Genomic DNA, 19829 nt, shown 5'->3' on the forward strand with positions numbered 1-19829 from the left:
GAGTTTTCTTTGGATGTACTGAGAGTCCCTTGTCTTGGGTGATGAAAAGAGTAATTCGGGCTGAAAGCAAAAAGATGCCCTTTCTTATTTACTGAATGGTTTTCCTTTTCTTATGCCCAGTATTTGGCCAAGAATCTGGTAAGGAGTAGGCACCCGACAAGCATTTGTGAAATGTAACTGAACAATTCGCAGACCCTATATCTTCCTGGATGATAAGCTTACCAATGTCTGGTCTTATTCTACCATATGTAACATTCTTGCCTCTATTTTTTATTAGGAAAGTAAGTTCCTCTGAGCCTCAGGTGCAAATAATCAACTATCTACTTGACATCTCAGGTTGGTTGTGCCTGAGGAACCTCACACTACACCAACCTTACCGAAGCCCAACCCTCCAGCCTTGCCCTCTCCCTATTTGGTTCTTTCCCAATGTTCTTGTATTAGTGAAATGAACACCATCTAGCCAGTTATTTCGGACAGAAATTTAAGTACCTCCCTCTACTCCTTTCTCTTGGTCCTCTCCACATGTTTGACCACTCAAGTCCTATTAATTTTTATCTCCTAAATCTCTCTGTAATCTATTTTCTTTATTCCATTGTCCTAAGCCAAGCTTCCAGCTTCTCTTTCTGGACTAGTATAACAAACAATCTCTTAACTTGGATCTGTGTCCATGTTTATTCTTCTCCAATCTATTCTTCCATTGTTGTTAGGATAGTCTTTGCTAAGAAAACAGGAATCCAATGATGTCCATTAACTTCTAAAATATTCCAATGGCTTCTCATAGCTTTTAATGAAAGACCTAAATCATGAACAAGACCTACAAGGCCCTGTATGGTCTGGGCCTGTTGTCATCATGGGCTTTATCTCTTATATCACATTCTTTCTGTGACTCTCTTTTCCAGCCACACTGAGCTTCTATTAGTCTAGTATATACTGTGCACCTTCCTCCCCAAAGCCTTTGCACATGCTCTTTCCCTGCTACTGGGACACCCTATTCACACTGCACCACTCCCAAGCCTCTCACATACACACACTGTCTACAACAACCTTAAGCTCAAAAATCACATTTTTTCTGAGACTTGCAATGAGGTCAGAATTCCTGTTAGTTGCTCTTACGGAAAACTCTCCTTTCCAATTGTAATTAATAGTTTATCCACTGTTTAATGTCCATCTCCCCAGGATAATAAAAGCTTCATGACAGTAGAGACCATATCTGTTCTGTTCACTACTGTATTTTAAACAAAGCATCAAAACGTAACAGACTATCAATGAATATCTGTTGTAAAATCAATCAGTTACTAATCAATTAATCATCTTGAACACTTATCCCATTCCCTTCATTACATCAAAGATGCCTAAGAATGGTCCTTCTTCTCTGAGACTGTCCAACACAAAGGAGAAGGAAAGTTAGATTTGGTGTTTTACCACAGAAAAAAAACCTTGCTCAGGTAGCTCAGTTGAGTGAAGAAATACAGATTTCCATAATTTGTTTTTACAGATTTAAGTGTAAGAAGTAGCTACATGTTTGCAGGAATCTCACTCATAAAAATCACCTCTGAAAATCAAAGGTAGGAGATAACAAACAGTTGGTAAAACAGAACTCTACGAACAATAGCTATTGAGACTAAATAAATGACCAGATGAAGCAGAGTAACCAGTGCAAGCTGCCTGACACCCTTCCATGTAGATTGTATGTCTCAATTGAAGGCTGTGATTGTGCCACTTCAGAGCACCAAGCACATCCTGGCAGTCAGAAAGTAGAAATGGATGAAGAGGCACATCCCAGACCATTGATGCACACTTGAGCAAGGGAATCATAACACCACATTCCATTCTATTTATGCAGCCAGCTCTAGTCAAACAGCCAAATGTGATGGGACTGTTATCTAAACTTAAATTTCCTGGCGCCTGCTTTCACGGGTGTTAAGGAATTTTTCTTTTAATGAGCCTTTTAGAAAAGTTACTACTGTATAGACAGGAGGGGGAAATGCAGAAGTGAGAGAAAGAAATTGAGACATTGCAAAGAAATTGCTCAACTACCATTATGGGAATAAACACAGCCTATGTATTCAAGGAAATTTGAAGTTAAAGCAAAAATCGACCATATGTATGCCCATATGCAGACATACTGGGACAGTCTCTGAATTGCAGCTTTATACGAAGTTGTATGCAACAACGATCCTATACAAAATATAAACCAGAGGACTTTTTATAATGGATACTGAAACATTCTACAGTAAAAAGAAGATATAACCTAGAGGGTAGAAACAGGAAACCGAAGGGGTGTTCCACAATTACATGAATTACATATTTTTTACCATCTCTTTTTACGAAACACAGGAATGGGGCCATGCCTCACTACCTTACAAAGATCAGAGATTGAATACATGTTGAAATGCTTATTTGAGAAAATTATTGAAGTGCTTGATTTTCCTACTGCTAAAAATGAAAATAAAAGGCATCCAAATGCCTAGAAAGCAAAGACAAAAGTCTTTCTAAGATTGGCCAAAATGTCTAGCAAAGAACTGATTCTTTTAAACATGTTGCAGTTGTATTAGACAGATGAATAGATTTCATATCTTTAAAAAACTTTAACATTTGCAGCCAATTTTTCAAGACATTAATTTCTAAACAGGAGATGAAAGGAAAAGAAATCAAAATGCTTAATAACAATTTCAACTTCTTAAAGGCTTGGAGGAACTCTAAACCTTTGGAAACAGCTCCTTGAAAAATGATTTTCGGACCAGTTTTCACTATTGAGGAGGATGGAACATTTATCAAATAACTTTTAGCTTCAGTTTTCACAAAAGCTAGTATGCTGATGGGGTGCATAATAAAATTGAAGACTTACATTGCATTAACATCTATAGTAAATCCTCATTATACCAAAACATGGGGGATAAATAAACAAAAAACTGACTGAATTAACTGACTTCGCATTACTAAAATTGTTATCAAAAAGATTCTAGAGCTTCCCAGTTACTGGAGGAAAACATACAGTGGTTGTTTCTCATCAGATAAACTACTCCTGATAAAAGGGGTTTGACTAAGAAAAGACAGAAGGTAGTAGAGAGATGAACATTTGTTGAATTCTTATGTATGCCAAGTACTGCATTTAATGCTTTTAATGGGTGATCTCTCTAAAATGTCCTTTAAGCTAGGTGACAAGGAAGAGCTTGATATAATGTAGATTGCAGCTATGTTTGCAAGTCAGAATAATGTAAAAATCTTTTTTTCTATGCTAAGGAAACTACATATCAACTTTGGCAGTGAAATACTGGTGTTCATTCCTAGATTAGCTGTAAACTGACTGCCTCAAAAATTGCAAAGATATTATAAATTGAGTGTATGGTGTATTCCAGCTAAAAGAAAAGGTGAGTGGAGTGGAGGGTCATGGAAAGGTACAGATAGAAAGATATACCAAGATTCTAAAAAATGCTAAAAAGTGTTTTTCTTTCTTGCCGTTAACATTGATTATCTAACCTAATTCAGTAGGTAGTCAACAAATGCCTACTACTAGGGGGTGTTCTTAGAGAAAAAACAAAATTGTAGCATTAAATTTTTCCAAAGTGTCCCCCATTCACATACCGTGTGCTACTATCCCTGCTTATGTCTAAGGCTGGTTAATGTGAATAAGTCTAGGTTAGTCTACTTAAAAGGTAAGATGCAAATAAAAGCTAACATGCAAGTAAACATACTGGTAAGTCAGAAAACATGAAAATTATAGAATAACAGTATGCATAACTACTTTTTAAAAAAGCTTCACTGAAGTATAATTGATATATCAAAAAATTGTACATATGAAACATATACATTTTGATGGGTTTGGACATATGCCTATATCCTTGATACTATCATCACAATCATGGTACTATATGTATTCATCACCTCCAAAATTTCCTTGTGTTCTTTTGTGTTTTTTTTCGTGTGTGTGTGTGTGTGTGTGTGTGTGTGTGTGTGTGAATAACATGAAATCTATCCTCTCAACATTTTAAAGTGTATAATAGCATAGTTAACTATAGGTACTATGTTGTATAGCAGATCTCTATAATTATTCATCTTTCCATAAAACTGAATATTTCTGAATATTGAACTTAGAGTCACAATATAACATATACTAACCCACATAAAATATCTCTTTAAAGAGGCTTGCATAGAAAGCTATTTCATTTTCTCCAAAAAATAACTCTGAGCACTTTGGGAGGCCGAGGTGGGCAGATCATGAGGTCAGGAGATTGAGACCAGCCTGGCCAACACGGTGAAACCCCGTCTCTACTAAAAATACAAAAAATTAGCCGGGCGTGGTGGTGGGCACCTGTAGTCCCAGCTACTCGGGAGGCTGAGGCAGAAGAATGGCGTGAACCCAGGAGGCAGAGCTTGCAGTGAGCCAAGATCGCACCACTGCATTCCAGCCTGGGCAACAGAGCAAGACTCCATCTCAAAAAAAAAAAAAAAAAAAAAAACTCTAAGTAATTTCACAATTTTTTTCATTTCATTTGGAAGAAGTTTATAATTATCAGCAGTAATACCCTGTCCCTAGCTTCTGAGCTGGACACTGACCAACAGAGGAGTAAAGTAGCAGTCACTGCCGCCCGAGCACATCTGGTTTTGGTTTTAAGTGCTAAGCCATATCACAATGTCTAGATTTGCCCTTTAAATTAACATCCCATTATCGTGTTTTCTGGCAGAAAACTGTACAGATTGCAAATGGAGTTGGACTTAGAACTCCACAAGAAATTAGAGCAGTGACAGTTTAGACATTAAGTACTAAACTCTGGCTTGCAGAGTCCCAATATAACCTGAATTATTTCAAGCTTACAAGTTCTGAGAAAGGCAGAAAGTGAATTGCTTTTTGAGAAAGAGTCTGGATGGAAATTACAGGAAAGTGCCAACTGAAACAATGGTAACATTCAACCACAATGTATGATTTTGCATTGGTAATTACTAATTATTAGTGTTCTCTTTGCTTTTGGATTTGGTTCACTTAACTTGGGCTGAATTAGGATTTTAGAAACATAAGCAATGAAAAGTTTACAGATCTCTTAAAACACCTCCTACTTATGGAACTCGAAATAGAAGTAATGCAGACAAAGGTTAAAAAGATGACTTTAGTATTGTAAAATAACAATTATTAAATTTCTAAAGGTTTTTTTTCATTGCCTTTTGGAGTCTCTGTTTTTCTGGTTCCCTAAATATATGATTGCTTTGATTAATGAATAACCCAACACTGACCCCAAGATATCTTAAATGTAATTTGCTTCTTACTCATTACTTTAAGGTTGTTTCAAACATTGAAAGAACATCACCTACCTGACCAACTTAAGTCTGGACTGTCCTTGTTCCCTTAGCTCTTCTATGTATGAATTTTCAAGCTAATTTTTTCAAATCAGTTAAAAATCATTGCATATATCCCTGCACTCAAGTCCATAAAAATATACTTTGGGGATGCATTATGGTACTAGAAAGCTAATTATTTGGAGGAAGGGAACCAACAAAAAAAAATTCATGTGGGTAAACTCATTAAATAGTTCCATGATGCCTTCAAGATAGCTTTCAAAATCTTTAGCATGAATTATAGGACCCTTTAGGCTGTCTTCCACCATTCCCTCTAGATTTATTTCTTGCCTCTCTTGTGTCTCAGTGTTCCAATTAAATGACTAGTAGTTTCTCAATATACCTTATTCTTTTTTAGAGACTTAGTATAAGCTATAGCCTCTGTCTAAAACAGCAATGTCCAGTAATAATACAATGCAGTATATGCCATGTAAAATTTTCTAAGAGCCACATTTTAAAAAGTAAAAATATGAAAAATTCAATGTTAATAATATATTGTATTGGGCTCAACATGTCCAAACTATTATATCAATTTGTGATTGATATAAAAAGATTAATGAAGTATTTTACACTATTTTTTATACTAAGTCTTCTAAATCCAATCACACAGTGCGTCTTAATATGGCCCAATCAAATCAACCATGTGGCTAAAGGCTACCATATTGGATGCTGCAGGTGGAGAAAACCTTTGTCCTTTCTCCCTTTAGGATTTGGATCAGTCTTACCCTGTCTGAGGATGTTCTCCTTCGTACATAGATCTGGATGCCCCCAATATACCACCACAACAGTGCCACAGATGAACCCCTTATAACAGCACTTATCACACTGTATTGCCTGTTTGTGTATTTTATCTGCCAGTAGAGTTGAAGCTCCCTGGATACAGGGACCATGTCTTTCCTAATTTTATATCCCAACCAAATGGCAAATATTTATTACAGAAAGAGCTGTGAGTTTTTACTCATGTTCAATAGAAACAGCATGTAACTGTCCAAGTGGAAATTGGTTAAACAGTAAGTCCCAAATCTTTATTAAGCACTTATCACTTATAGTTCACTCTGTTGGTAAGCAATCTCTATGTTCTAGGTTTCCTTCAATCTACTTTTCAAAAACAAAAGCGAACTTTAAAGCCAACATTCTCACAAATGTCTAGTTAATGTAAAATGATTTAATAAAAACCAAGTTGACATTTGTATTACAAGTACTCTTTGGAAGAGAACTGATACAGATTACTTTCATCTAGGAATTAACAGAGGAACTAGTCAACATTTGTAACACAAAGGGACAACAGGGTAGCATCTGCTTCCAAGCTGAGGCTGGTGACCCTCAGGGTGCTTTGGTCTCATCTAGACCAATGACACTACTTGCTCTATCTGTAAAGGGCCAAACTAGCAACAAAAAAGACACCTCCCTTCCTTTCTTTATTAATATCTGGCACTTAATCATCTTTAGAAGGCATAAAATAAACCAGTCATTTATTTACATACTTTTGATTAAAATATTAATCTGGCTTTAGTTATAACTGTGTTGTGTCTTGGCCATATAAGCAAATTTATGATGAAGCTATTAATCTTTCTCTTTACTGTCCTATTTTTGGGGGAAAAATGAAGGATTTTATAAAATATAAATTTGCAAACACCAAAATAATCATTTTCCTACATGTTTGCTCAGCATGATTTTCTTTTGTAATGATTATAATGTGCCATATTAAAAGGCTTTGTAAATTATATGGCACTATATAAATGTGAGTTATTATAATTATTGAATAGGCCATTAATTAAATGCAGTGATATTAGAAAAATTAAATTTTAATTTTCATTAGTCTTCATAAGTGTTAACTAATGACACTTTGGCAAATCTTAATATTACTGCTCATTTGGAAGTTGAGAAAAATGAGGCAAATTGTTGTAATTTGCAAAATGCCTTTGATTCAGTCTTAGGTAGATTCAAAGTTAAATGGCAGCAAACCCTCCAAAACTTTGACCTAAGTGTTCAATTACTTCTCACTTCTTTCTCCTTAAGTGCCTGTGTTGAACAAATCTCTCATTTAACCTTTTTCCTCTAGCTGGTAACTGTTGGCCAATGCTTGCTTGATTTTGATTCCATTAGTCAGCTCTTTTATATAGCTTTTGCAAAATTGTGTTGATGCTAGTGAGTTTTTTTAAAGATAACACATAAATCTAACCTTTACAGTCAAAAATCATTTCCCTAAGCCTTGGCTAGCTTAGATGCAAGATATGTCAAAAGCTGATCTTCACTGAGCTAACTCTGAGTGGCTAGCACAGACAGGCAGCAGCTGCACTGAATAAAAGCAGTGCTATATCTCATTGATTAGTCATGGCTCCCTAGAGCACCATGTCAGAAAAGACCGTAAGGCTCTGAGGGGGCTCAATGGGAAAGAGTTCCATTATCGATTAGGAATGTCTGCCATGGGCATGGGCTGGATTTTGACAACTGGACAGACTTATTTTTGCCATCCAAAGTCTAGGTTGATAAACAGTGGTAGGGAGTTGGGGTAAAGCCTACCCACTAGTCAGCAGCTGCTGAAAATGAGGACTGATCTTCAGACAGCAAACAAATATAACATAACGTGGATCTTTACACAGAAGGGTCAGAACTGTCTGTATGTCAACTGAATATAATACCCCCTGGTAAGTGGTGCTGAAATCCATAAAATGTCATTGAAAAGTAGTTCATAAGAAATGTGGGTGTGTCAATTACCCAGTTAGATGGCGACCATCACACAGAAGAAATGACTTTTTTTTTTTTTTGAGACAGAGTCTCACTCTGTCACCCAGGCTGGAGTTCAGTGGTGCAATCTCAGCTCATTGCAACCTCCACCTCCCTGGTTCAAGCAATTCTCCTGCCTCAGCCTCCCGAATAGCTGGGATTACAGGCATGCACCACCACGCCCGGCTAATTTTTTGTATTTTTAGTAGAGACAGGGTTTCCTGTCTCCTATGTTGTTTCCTGTTTCCTATGTTGGCCAGGTTGGTCTCAAACTTCTGGCCTTAAGTGATCCACCCGCCGTGGCCTCCCAAAGTGCTGGGATTACAGGCATGAGCCATTGCACCCTGCCAGAAATGATGACTTTCTTAGCAACTCTTCCTCCACTGCCTCCTTTAAATCCAACTTGAACTCAGTCTCTTCATGGACAATTTAAGTCTCCTGCCAGCCAAAAAGACAAAAACTGAAACGAGATAGCAATCCCTCCTCATTTTCCACTCAAAGAGAGAAGTAACAGGAAACGGAAAGAAAAACTCATCCTGTGATCAGAAAGAACCAATATCCGACTGAAAAAAAAATCTCTACTCCTTCCATTTTTCAAAACAGAAGGTGAAAACAGTAATGAACTTCAAAATGAAACTGTGAGTGAGAAATATACTGACTTAAACATTTTGTTTTCCAATAAGTTAGGTCAACGGGGACCGAAGACTTATGGATATTTTAAAGCCAAAAGGCTGAAAATGGCCTGTTCTAACAAATACTTAGCTTTTATTTTCTAATCTATCACCAAAAAAAGCACACAGAAAAAGAAGAAACCCTACTTTAAAATAAAAGTGAGCTCCGGGCCACTTACAATTGCCTTCTGCCTCTGCCTCTCCCTTTGCTTGGCCCTCTCAGACTCTCGCTTCTCATACTCTCTGCGATATTCTTCCCTCTTCAGCCTCTCGTGCTGATATTCCTCGTAGCTGTCATACCTGGGAAACATAACTTCATCACTAAGTCAACCACCTCAATTTGCATGAGCAAAATGAACAATAATATGGGGAGGGGTATAGGGTTTTGGAGAACATCTTGTCATCTCAAGGAGGGGATAAAGGGAGCCAAAGGAAAATGACATGCCTCATTACCTGGGCCGACGGCTATAGGGCGATCTTGAACGTGATCTCACATACAAGGGAGAATTTCGGTGCGTGCGGTGTCTGTAGTGGCTTGACTCATAGTAATAGCAGGATCTGCGACAGAGGAGAAAAACAAAAAGGGCATTTGCAACTGCCAGTTAACCCAAGTTTATCGGCACTGTGGAGCATCCTCTGGGACACTGTATTACAGAGACTGGCTTTTTCTTCCCAGCTACTAGGGAGATTTCCCAGTGACAGTTTGTGATCATCTAGTCAGCTTAGAGGGCTGGGAGTGATGTGCTCTCTCTCAGCATCTCTTATTGATGTTAACACTGAGCACCAGGTCTGGTACACTGTCAGCTTTATCTTGCATGGATCTCCACTATCCTGGCACAGGGCAGCTCTCCAGGTAATGGAAAAAGTTAGATGAGCAAGTTTCTTAACAAATTGCTCTCTCTGATAGGACTGGCTCAAGACACTGTGTTCAGAGCTGACAGATTTAAGAGAACATGGAGAGAGATGTGAGTGTAACAACATTCTCATTAGTTCCAGCAGTGCCAGAATTGCAGTGGTCAGGGGCCAGAATGGCTGCAGATTTCAAATTTTTATTTGTATTTTATTTTTTTTTTACTTCTTAGGAACACCTTTTGTGTTATTAGGGTTTTGCCAAGGTTTACCTTGAAGAGGATCTACTGCCTGGGGACCTTGATCTTGACCTGGAATATGGTGATCGGGAACACGACCTGTGTCGAGAAAAGGACCTTGAACGAGAGCGCATCCTTTGGGGTCTTTGAGAAAATAAGGATTTGGGTGGTGACACGGAATCTCTACATGGAGAGTTAAAAGAAGAACAAGAAGGAGACACATTGAACAATGAATAGGATTGCGTGCCATCCCAAGGGTAGCTCAGTTTATCACTTTCATCTTCGCTGTCATCAAACAGGCCATCCATGGCTAGTCCTGAATTTATAAACATAGGTAGTTTGGAGAATTGTTCATTACTGAAATCACTGTCCCTCAGTTCACTGGTCTTGTCTGCTTCGTCGTCAAAAACAGCTTGACTGGGATGACCGAAGTGCTTGTTCAGCTCAGCTCGGATTTCCTGGTCTTGGAGCTGTTTTCTTGTGCTGCAAGGAGAGACCTGCTTGCTTGCCTCCAAAGTCTCTCTCAGGTAGCACTGGTCTGAATCTGTGGAAGAACAAATCTGCCCCTGCCAATCAGAGGAGACATCTTTATTTTCTAGTTGTCTAGAGTCTTGGAGCTCCTGTGATATATTAATGAGTATTTCCGTTTTGGAATTAATTGACTGGCAATAGTCATGGTCACCAAACAGCCGTAGACTGGGCCGCTTGGTCTTCCTTTCCTCGTGTCCACCAGTGAGCACTGAGGACTTGCTGAGTTGTGCATACAACTCGGATTGCTCCGGCCCTTTCTTGGTGGAGTTATTGCCTTGTGTACCAGAAGACTCACTGTACCTGGGCTTCTTTGATGGTGGTGGCACCACAGTCTTGCAAGAGGACTTCAGCTTTGGAGAAGCCCTAAAAGGGTTATCTTGGTTGGCTTTATGAGGAGGAGTGGTGGGTGGAGTTAGGCCTAAGGCAAAAATTAAAAAAAAAAAAAAAAAAAAAAGGAGAGAAAGAGAAAAGAGACAGAGATAATGTTCTTAAATGCCAAGACACGTTTCTAATTTTTCCAAGATTTCAGACAAGGGTTCAAACTGAGTGAAGAAAAAGGAAACTAATTTCATGACAAGGCCTGAAAAACTGACTCATCCCCTAAGCCTCTGTCACCAAGAAAAGATGGATCTACAGTGCTGAGCAGGAGGCAGAGCTGTGATCTTTTGTATTTCAAACACCAACGCTAACAAATCCTACTTCCCAGAAAACATGAATGCATCACCCCTGGCCTGCACAGAACTAGGCATTATTACCAAAGCTTGCGTTTTCAAGGGGATTGTATGGGCTGCTTTATGGAAAATTAACAAAGTGAGACTGAGGAATCACAGAATAGCCTTGGTAGCATTTGTCTGCAAAGAACATTGCGGAGGATGCAAGCAGCTCAGGGGTCTTTGTCCAATCAAGATAATCTACCCTTGGAGCCAAGGAATTAAGCAACTTAAAAGAAAAAAAAAAAAAGATGGGATGACAGGAAATATGGGGCAATGGTGAGAGTGACATAAGCAACTTCAAAGTAAGTTCAGTGAAATACGACAGCCAAATGCAGGGACCTAGAGCAACTCTACAACTTAACGGCAGTGATTCTTTGTCGCCACAGTTCATTAACCTAGTAAACCATGGCTAATGTAGGTATAATACATTCTTGTAAGCATAACTAATACATTCCGTCTAAAATAAGGTTCTGCAACAGAAACCTAAGTGAACAGTAACACTAAATATCGCAGTGCCAGCCGACCATCTTATATAGAGAACAACATAAGGGAGAGTTATGAGACTGAGGGATTGAAACTCAGCCAAGCTTCAGCAGCTAAAAATTAAATAAATAAAAAGGAAGAAAGAGGAACAGCCGTCAGCTGTTGCTTTTTCTGCTTTTCTATAGGAGGGCAGAACATTTCATCAGAAACCACTGTGGGAGAGTCTGTGAAGCGTAGCAGTTTCCTCTGTTGAGTTTTCCCCCAAATAAGTCCTGCTCATCCGTTTGTGCCGAGGAAGAACCATTGTCAAGTGGCTCCAGAGTCCAAGGAACTTTGAAGAAGGGCAGGCTGGAGTTCAAATGACTTTATCCTTACAAGGGAGCATTTTAGTTTACAATACATTTTCTATTTAGGAGGCGGGGTGAATACCATTCGGCAAAAATAACTTCAAGTCTGCTAACAAGCCTAGGGATAGACTTAAGGCAAGTTTCAAGGAAAAAAATGCTACCTTGCTGGAAAAAAAATAAACCCAGACATACACACACACATATATCAACAGCCAAGTAGGTCACAGAAAGCCACATGAAGTTTTGATATGAACAGAAAGATGCTGCCTCACTCTCCTACTTTATAATAAAGAAATGGAAAGAATGAATGTTTTCTCTAAAGTGAAATATTTTACACCAATATTTGGCAATTTTTATTATTCAAAGCTAATTCTCCCTGACAGAAGAAAAGGCATACAAATGCAAGGTGGTTTGACTTCAGAGTTCCAACTCAGAAAATCTCAGAAAGATAGAGAAATGCAAACACAAAGTGAATGGGACACTGTAGTCCATTCGTGGTCACACCTGAGTCTCAAAAAGGCTTCCCTTTGTTAACAGCTGCTCTTGGATGGCTCTTTGCCCCTCTCTTTGCTGTAGCAAAGGAAGTGATTACATGACTGAATGAAACATCTGTGCCACTGAGGCACACTCAACTCTTGTTTCCTCTCTCATAGATGAGTATGTCTTTTACTCAATCTAAGAAATTCCTATTTGGTCAATCTTTTCTTTTCTCTCCGTTTTCACTTGTTTTATTTACCAGTTGCACTGCCTTATTCAAGCATACTGATTTCTTCTACGTGCTACCTTCAATTACCACTTGCAATTCCCAGCAAGGAAAAAAAAAAAAAAAGCACACTCTCAAATATTCCTCCTAGGAGCCTAAGATACTTAAAGAAATAATGACAAATAATCTCTCTTTGCTGAGTAAATACCAATCAAATATGTCCAATGACATAGCCCTTGAATTGGAGGAAATGGCATTCAACATCCTCACATCCAGCTCCATAAATCTTTGCATGATCACCCCAAGCTAGGGTAATTTTTACTTTTTTAGTAATTTACTGTCAGCATCCCTCTCTTGATACCAATCATATATTACTAAACATTTTTGCTTATCTCTTTTCGAATGTGAATTATGTCTTGTCTTTCCAAATCAATTATAAGCACTTTGCAGGATGTTGCTTAGGCACATTTGTTACATTACTATTTTGTACTAATTTTATTTTTTCTAGATTCTCCTTTAGTCATGGGTCTCACATTTCAGCAGCCCAAGAACCACTTGGGAAACTGGGTAAACATTTTTAATGAGATGCTTCACAGGCCACATCTGGAGAACCCCAACCCTAGAGTGTCTGCCGCATGCCACTTTGTACTCTCAGGTATACATATCTTGACAGATATTTTAGATCTATAAAAAGAAACCTTAAACTTCAGGAACGCCAAATTAGGCCACTATTAAAGAGAGACTGGTTCTAAAAATAGCTCAGGTATCTAGGGATTTCAAATATAGAAATCCTTCTGAGTCTTGAAAATTTGAAACTCTTGTCCTAGTACCTAAGCTCATTATCGCTTAAATAACTGGTTCTCAAGTTGCTCTGGGGAGTGGTGACACCTTGATTGTACTTTCTTTGAGTTAAAAAAGCCTTCTACCTCTGTCACACATTAGACAGCCTGTGGCCATTGAACAGACATTCGTTGAACACCTACTATGTGCTGGATATGACACCAGATACTGCTATTTCAGGGACTCAGCCTCCAGGGACTTCACAATCAATTTTAATATAAAGGCACTTCTTTAAAATTTGACATGAGTATATTTTTCTGCATATATGCTTAAAATTGATGGAAACACCCAGAGACCATCAAATATGCCCTGTGAGTAAAAATATCAGGGCTGTAAATTTCTGCTGGCACCATTTGTTGAAACAAATAGGTAATACTTGCTTATTGAATGGAAGATATTTCAAGATTAATGAGTAGATGGAGAGAAAAAAATAATTTGGCTAATTCCCTAAACCCTTCATTGTTTACTGAAACACCTCTAACCAGAGAATATCTCAAAGCAAGATTGAGAAATCTCACAGATGACAAGATTTCCTATCACCAAGTGCCTCCCTAATGGAAAGCCTATCTCCAGATACAGTTGAGACCCAAAGCCAAACAAAACAAAACAAAGGTGCAAGGAGTATGTTTCTTTCTTTTAATATAGTGTTAAACTTTTCAGAGCTGCTGATGAGACAGGCAACCCCTTGCTGCCTCTGAACTAGTTGTTATTTCTCTAGCCTCACCTCCGCTACCCAAAACGTTCCCCCCTGAAGTAAGAGGGAGGTCGGTGCTCAATCCCTTGATGCCACTACCTTTGCTCATCTTCCCACTAATCTCTGGACTCTCGATTTCATGCCACAAGCCCAAATCAACAGTGCTAATGCCTCCCATAACCTCTGGATTATTTCCCGCGTGTTGATTTTCTGGGGAATGTGTACATTTTGGTGTTGACAGTACAAGGTATATTCCGTGCTCTCTCTTGAACTTAGCAGGTTTTGACAGATTTATGTGAGGACAGATGGCCATTACAGGCTGAAGGCTGACAAGAGGCAGTTCCGAGCATTGTTAACACACTTGCACAAACTCTCAGCAGTGCAGCTCAGTGCAGAATGTAATTCAGACTATAGCTTTTTTATTGCCGCCTATTTTCTTTTGTCAAAAGAGCCTGCTGTGCAGAGCAACAAATGGCTGCTATTACCCAGAACGTAATGGGTGTCAGACAAATCACATAACACAAACAATCAAGAGTATGTAGGTCATATTTCAACAGAGCACAACCTTAGCAATATTTATGATTACTGCATTGAAATGTGCTCCATAATAAACAAGCACCTCTACATCACTCACACTTAACGCACTTCTGCACAGCAAATCTGGGAGAAGTGGTACGTACTCTACAGTCATCTTTTTAAACAGCCCTTTTATTTAAAAAAAAAAAGGCAAAGACAAGTTTTGTTTTGTTTTTCATTATTGCTACGAAACGATTTTCTTGGAGGAGTTTTCTTTTGGGTTTGTTTGTTTAATTGAATCACTCTGATAAATGGTGAGTCCCTGGCTCTGTTTCTTGTGATGTGCTATTCACCAATGACATCTTTTTTTTTTTTTAGTAGTTTATAACATTTTGCAGAATCTACTGTAAAACCTGCAACTTACTTTCAAGTTTGTTTAACACTGGGATTTTGCATATGTTGCATGCCAATTCAGGTATTTAAGAAAAAAAATCAGGAGATGAGTTTCTAAGTTGCTTAAAAACACACCAAAATAGGAAGACTGAGCAAAGAGAGGTGTGTGACTTGTCCTACTCACATATTTCAGGCCTCATGAATTTGGAGTGGGTGTCAAGAGTGCAGAGGGAAAGCTGATATTCACTGAGTACCAACCATTACCTCTACAGCAGTTGTTAAAATATTCAGTTGATGAAAGCTGCTCTAGTGTTCTCTCCTTCTGCACCTATTCCCCCAGACTCACTGGAGCTCCACAAGACCCAGCAACCGAAGTGTTCACACTTGGCATAGAAGATTATCCAAGATTATCCAACAGACCCTGCTGGTCCTCTGGCTGGCCACAGTCCATTTGGGAATGGCCTGCCTTCAGTACATTTTAAGTATTTCTCCTATCACCCTTGGTTACTGGGTAACAAACTGGCCTTGGAGAAAAGCTTCAGAACATTCCTATGACATAAGCCTAATTCCCCAACTCTTGCTCATGGAAGATGAAGATATCATTAATTGACCCCTGTGTAAATTCCCCACAGAGCTGGGATAGGGGATGAGTAAGGGGAACCTGGCATTTCAGGTGGCTATTGCCAAACCCCAAAGCTGATGTGGGAGAGAAAATTCCTTTGCTATCCTTGGCTTACAAGAAATAGGATGGTACCATTTCCAGAAAATAAAAATTAGGAATAAAGGAATTGTCATTATAGACACTGGGTCAAAAAGAATGAAATTGAAAATAGAAAATGAAGAATATGGTTGAAATATGGAAGAAATCTCTGACAGTAAGAGTAGCCAAGCATTGGAATGGGCTGTAAAAAGAATTTGTTGGGTCTTCCTTTCTTAGATTCTTGAAGCACAGGAATAGATTATGTGGCCTGTCAAAATCACCTTCCAGTTCTCTGATGCTATGGTTTTCCTTTTAAAACTACCGACAAGTACCCATATTTTACTTTGGTTCACTTTCCCAAAGATATGTCACATACACAAGGAGTATGTATGCCAAAAGGCTACAGCCATTTGTCAATATTTATGCTGTTTGTCAGTACATTTTTCCAGCAAAATGAACTTTTAAATTGAGAGTCCAAACAGGCAATGTAAAATTCAACATAAAAGTGGTAGTTACAAATTGGTTAATGAGTATTTTGTTGTTGTTTTTATTGTGAGTCTACTAAGGTACACTTTGAATGACTGCTGATTAAAGCCTAGAGAAAAAATTAAGTAAAAAATAAATAACATCAAATCACATGTCCCCTCTGATGAAAATAATGTGGAAAAACATATATCAATGGAGAAAAAATTATGAAGGCCTACTTGTTTTAGGGTGATGACATCTGATTATATTTTTTGCTCTTCTCATTTTCTTTATCAGTTATAAAATAGTTCTATTGCTGTTACAATGTTTACAGTAATAACAAATAAAAACTATATATACATATACATAAAATTTTGGGGTCAGTCACTTTGGTCCCTACCCAAATTCCTTCGTGTCTGTGGTTAAAACCGTCACCTTGTTGAGCTGACATTGCTTTGCCATTCCCATTTCAGAAACAAAAAAGTGTAGCACTCTGAAAATCTCCATATGCAATAGATTTAAATGCCTTCTGCCAAAAGAGCATTCTCTTTTCTCTCATCTTGCTTTACTAACCGCTATTTTGAAATCAAATTAGTTTTTACACCTGTAAAAGAGAAGAGTTTTTTTTTATCAGCCAAAATGAGCTAGTTTAGGACAATCACAAAGAAGTCAGACCAGCTGGCAATACCTAATAAAGCAAACTTCCTATCTCATCCCTCCTGTTTCCCAAAGACACTGCAGATGGGGCAGAGGCATTATTCTGGAGGTCTTAGAATTTTGTTGACTCTTTACATTTCCACTTAAACATTTGGAAAATTTCACCAAAATTTGTGAGGGCAAAGAAAAAGAAGACACCAGAAGGCCTGAGCCAAAGCTTGGGTCACTTCTGCTGTTGCAATCAAACCGATTAAGCCTGTAGACCAAGGATCAACAAACTACCAATATAAATGCTGTTTCTACCCTTGCCACCCACCTGCTGCACCTATGGCAGACATCACTAATTGATCATGACATTCCCTGTGAGCACAGACTTGGCCTTAGAATCTTTCTCAGCACAATGCTCCTGGCAGACAGTACCAATCAATGACACTTGGCAAGTGCAATTAAGCCTATTTAACATAACATATGTCAATTACTATGTTTAAAATTCAGACTTCAGGAAAGAGACATAATTTCTCTTCAAGCAGACCTGCTTTGAACCCAGGGTCCATTATATAGCTTGTGTCAACGTATAAATCTTTCCTCAACGATGAAATGGGTAGAAAGTAAGGAAGATACTGTATGTAAAGTGCCTATTTAGGGAGTGCCTAATCGCCAGAAATTGTAGTCATAGAAGTAGCTGTTGCTGAGAGAATCTCAAATCAGTGAGTGTTCTACCTTGATTTGGTAAATTCCATACCTACACCAAAAGCAGTATTTGTTCAATTTGATGTGAAAATAGTGGGGGGTGGGGGAGGCACAGAAAAAGAATAAATAACTTCATATATGAGATTGCCAAAGAGGATACACAGCAAGGGCAATAAAAGGGAAGAGGTGAAGCCAGTCAAAAATTGGAAAGATAAGAAGTAAGGTACAATGACCACTGCAAATGAAGTTAACTCAGAATTAGTAATTAAATATCTAATATTTATTGAGTACTTATATAATAAGGCGGCACTCATGTTTTATCTCATTTAATCCTCACTCTGACCCAGTGAGATGTAGGTATTGTTACCATCTTCATATCATGCATAAGAATCCTAGTCTTTCAGAGGTTAAGTAAATGGACCAAGGCCACACACTAGATGGGAGGTCATTCAGAATTTAAACTTGGGTTTGCCAACATCCAAGCCAAGGTTTTGTAAACTTCACCAAGCTATGCCATCTGCTCTTTAAAATCATGATATACTACTTTTAATTGAAGCTTTGCTGCTTATAAACTGTTTTACTTCAGATCGAACCACATAAAATTCCATTTTTGTGTGTCAAAAATGATTGCATACTGGCAATTTTATTTTTCAATCTATATTTTAGTCTTTTAAGTAGACAATTTGATCAGTAGTTATGAATACTACTTTGAAAGGAAGGAAACTGAGGTGTAGAAGAGATCAAGGATGTAGAAAAGAGTCTTAGCAATCAAAAGATCCAGGAGGGAAAGTGTGTGTGCCATCTTGTAGCTCCTTATTGATTTCACAGTCCTTGCCAAATTCATTGTCATCTGAGCATCCCTTTGGTTTCCTGCTTTCTTGCTTCTGCTCCATCAACATCTTCTCTCCATTCCACCCCATGCTTCAAAATCTGTGCATTCTTTTGTTGTCGTTTTCCCTGAAGGCTCTCCAAGTCAGGTTAGCCTATGGAGAGCTCAGTTTCCTCCACATTCCTTTCCATGGGTCACCTCTGTCATTCACTAGGATGATAGTATTGCCTAAATATGTCTGTCAGTCCTTTAACTGCCTTTATCATTTTAAAAAAATCTTTTGGCCAATCAATGTCTTTAAACTTGAAGCTATGCTACAGTGTTTTCCCTTTGATAACTCTTTCTCTCCCTTTGTGATTCTTTCTAGGTACAATTAGTGTTTGTCACAATCTTCAAACACTACCAAGCAACCAATTTTGCTGAAGATTTTTAGAGGAGATGACAATTGTAGACATTATATGTTGCATTGCATTTCAAGCCCAGAATATCTCTAGAGAAAAAACAAATCTCCCTCAATCTCCTCTTTACATTATTCTCCAGGAAGGTTCCAAACTTTACCTTCTGGCCTCATTCAGCATCTTTCAAGTCCTCATCTCCTTGCTTTCCAAAGCTCTAAATCCCTTCTCTTACATAATGCAATTCGGCTTTACTTCAGCTTCCCCAATTTATATCCGTACAGCTATTACAATCACACTCAACAAACTAAAAACTGCTTTCTGGGCCTACCTTTGTTAGAAGGTGGTGGAACATATCCAATAAATAATATTTGCTTTCATGCTACTTATCAATGTGTCTCAGTACCCCAATAGACTAAATAGTTAATGTGCATTGTACTGGTGATTGAAATTATGTAAGATGGTAAAATCTGTAAATGAATGTAATGTGAGTGTGGAAAAATATTCCTGTAAAAAAAAAAAACTCAAAAAAGGTCATTGCTAAAAGAAGTGTTATCAAATTAGTTGTGGATGGATGGAATTGGAAAATATTGGAAAAATTATAAAAATCTAGAAGAATTCAAACTACCATACCAATGTCTCTAATCTTTTCCTTCAAGGAGCAAGCAATAAAAAGTGGCTACCATCTATAAAATGTATTTTATAATAATATATTAGTGTGGTTTATACAAGAAAGATGATTCGATAGACCCCCAAATAGCAAACATAAGCTGAAGGTAAAGATCTCCATCTTCTACCAAAACTGTAATATTTGAATGTATATTTTTATGTTTTAAGCAAAGGTAAAATAAAACAGTATAAGCTTGAATCAACTTTTTTAATAAACCCACCAATTGCTGGTCCTCACTGGTCAGATAAGAAGGCCTCTATTGCATATAATATATATACACAAAAGCTACTCCTAACATATATGTAAGTTATAATGTATTTAAGAAATAGTGTTATGTATGTATTTAAGAAATGACGTGAAGTATATGCTTATAAGTAAAGATTTGT

The 19829-nt window shown here is 37.9% G+C and overlaps 1 protein-coding gene across 6 annotated transcripts in view; it reads right to left on the minus strand.

Annotated features, from left to right (window-relative positions):
- The window catches only part of PPARGC1A (PPARG coactivator 1 alpha), a 681503-nt gene that overhangs the window by 10636 nt on the left and 651038 nt on the right, over window positions 1-19829 (minus strand). For all 6 annotated transcript variants that reach the window (XM_024245518.3, XM_024245516.3, XM_063722653.1 and 3 more), the window contains 3 exon segments: window positions 9851-10766; window positions 9183-9287; window positions 8909-9029 (listed from right to left, as the gene is read on the minus strand). In XM_024245518.3, coding sequence (XP_024101286.1) covers window positions 8909-9029; window positions 9183-9287; window positions 9851-10766 — 1142 coding nt within the window.

The sequence above is a fragment of the Pongo abelii genome, chromosome 3, assembly GCF_028885655.2.
Source record: "Pongo abelii isolate AG06213 chromosome 3, NHGRI_mPonAbe1-v2.0_pri, whole genome shotgun sequence".
NCBI lineage: Eukaryota > Metazoa > Chordata > Mammalia > Primates > Hominidae > Pongo > Pongo abelii.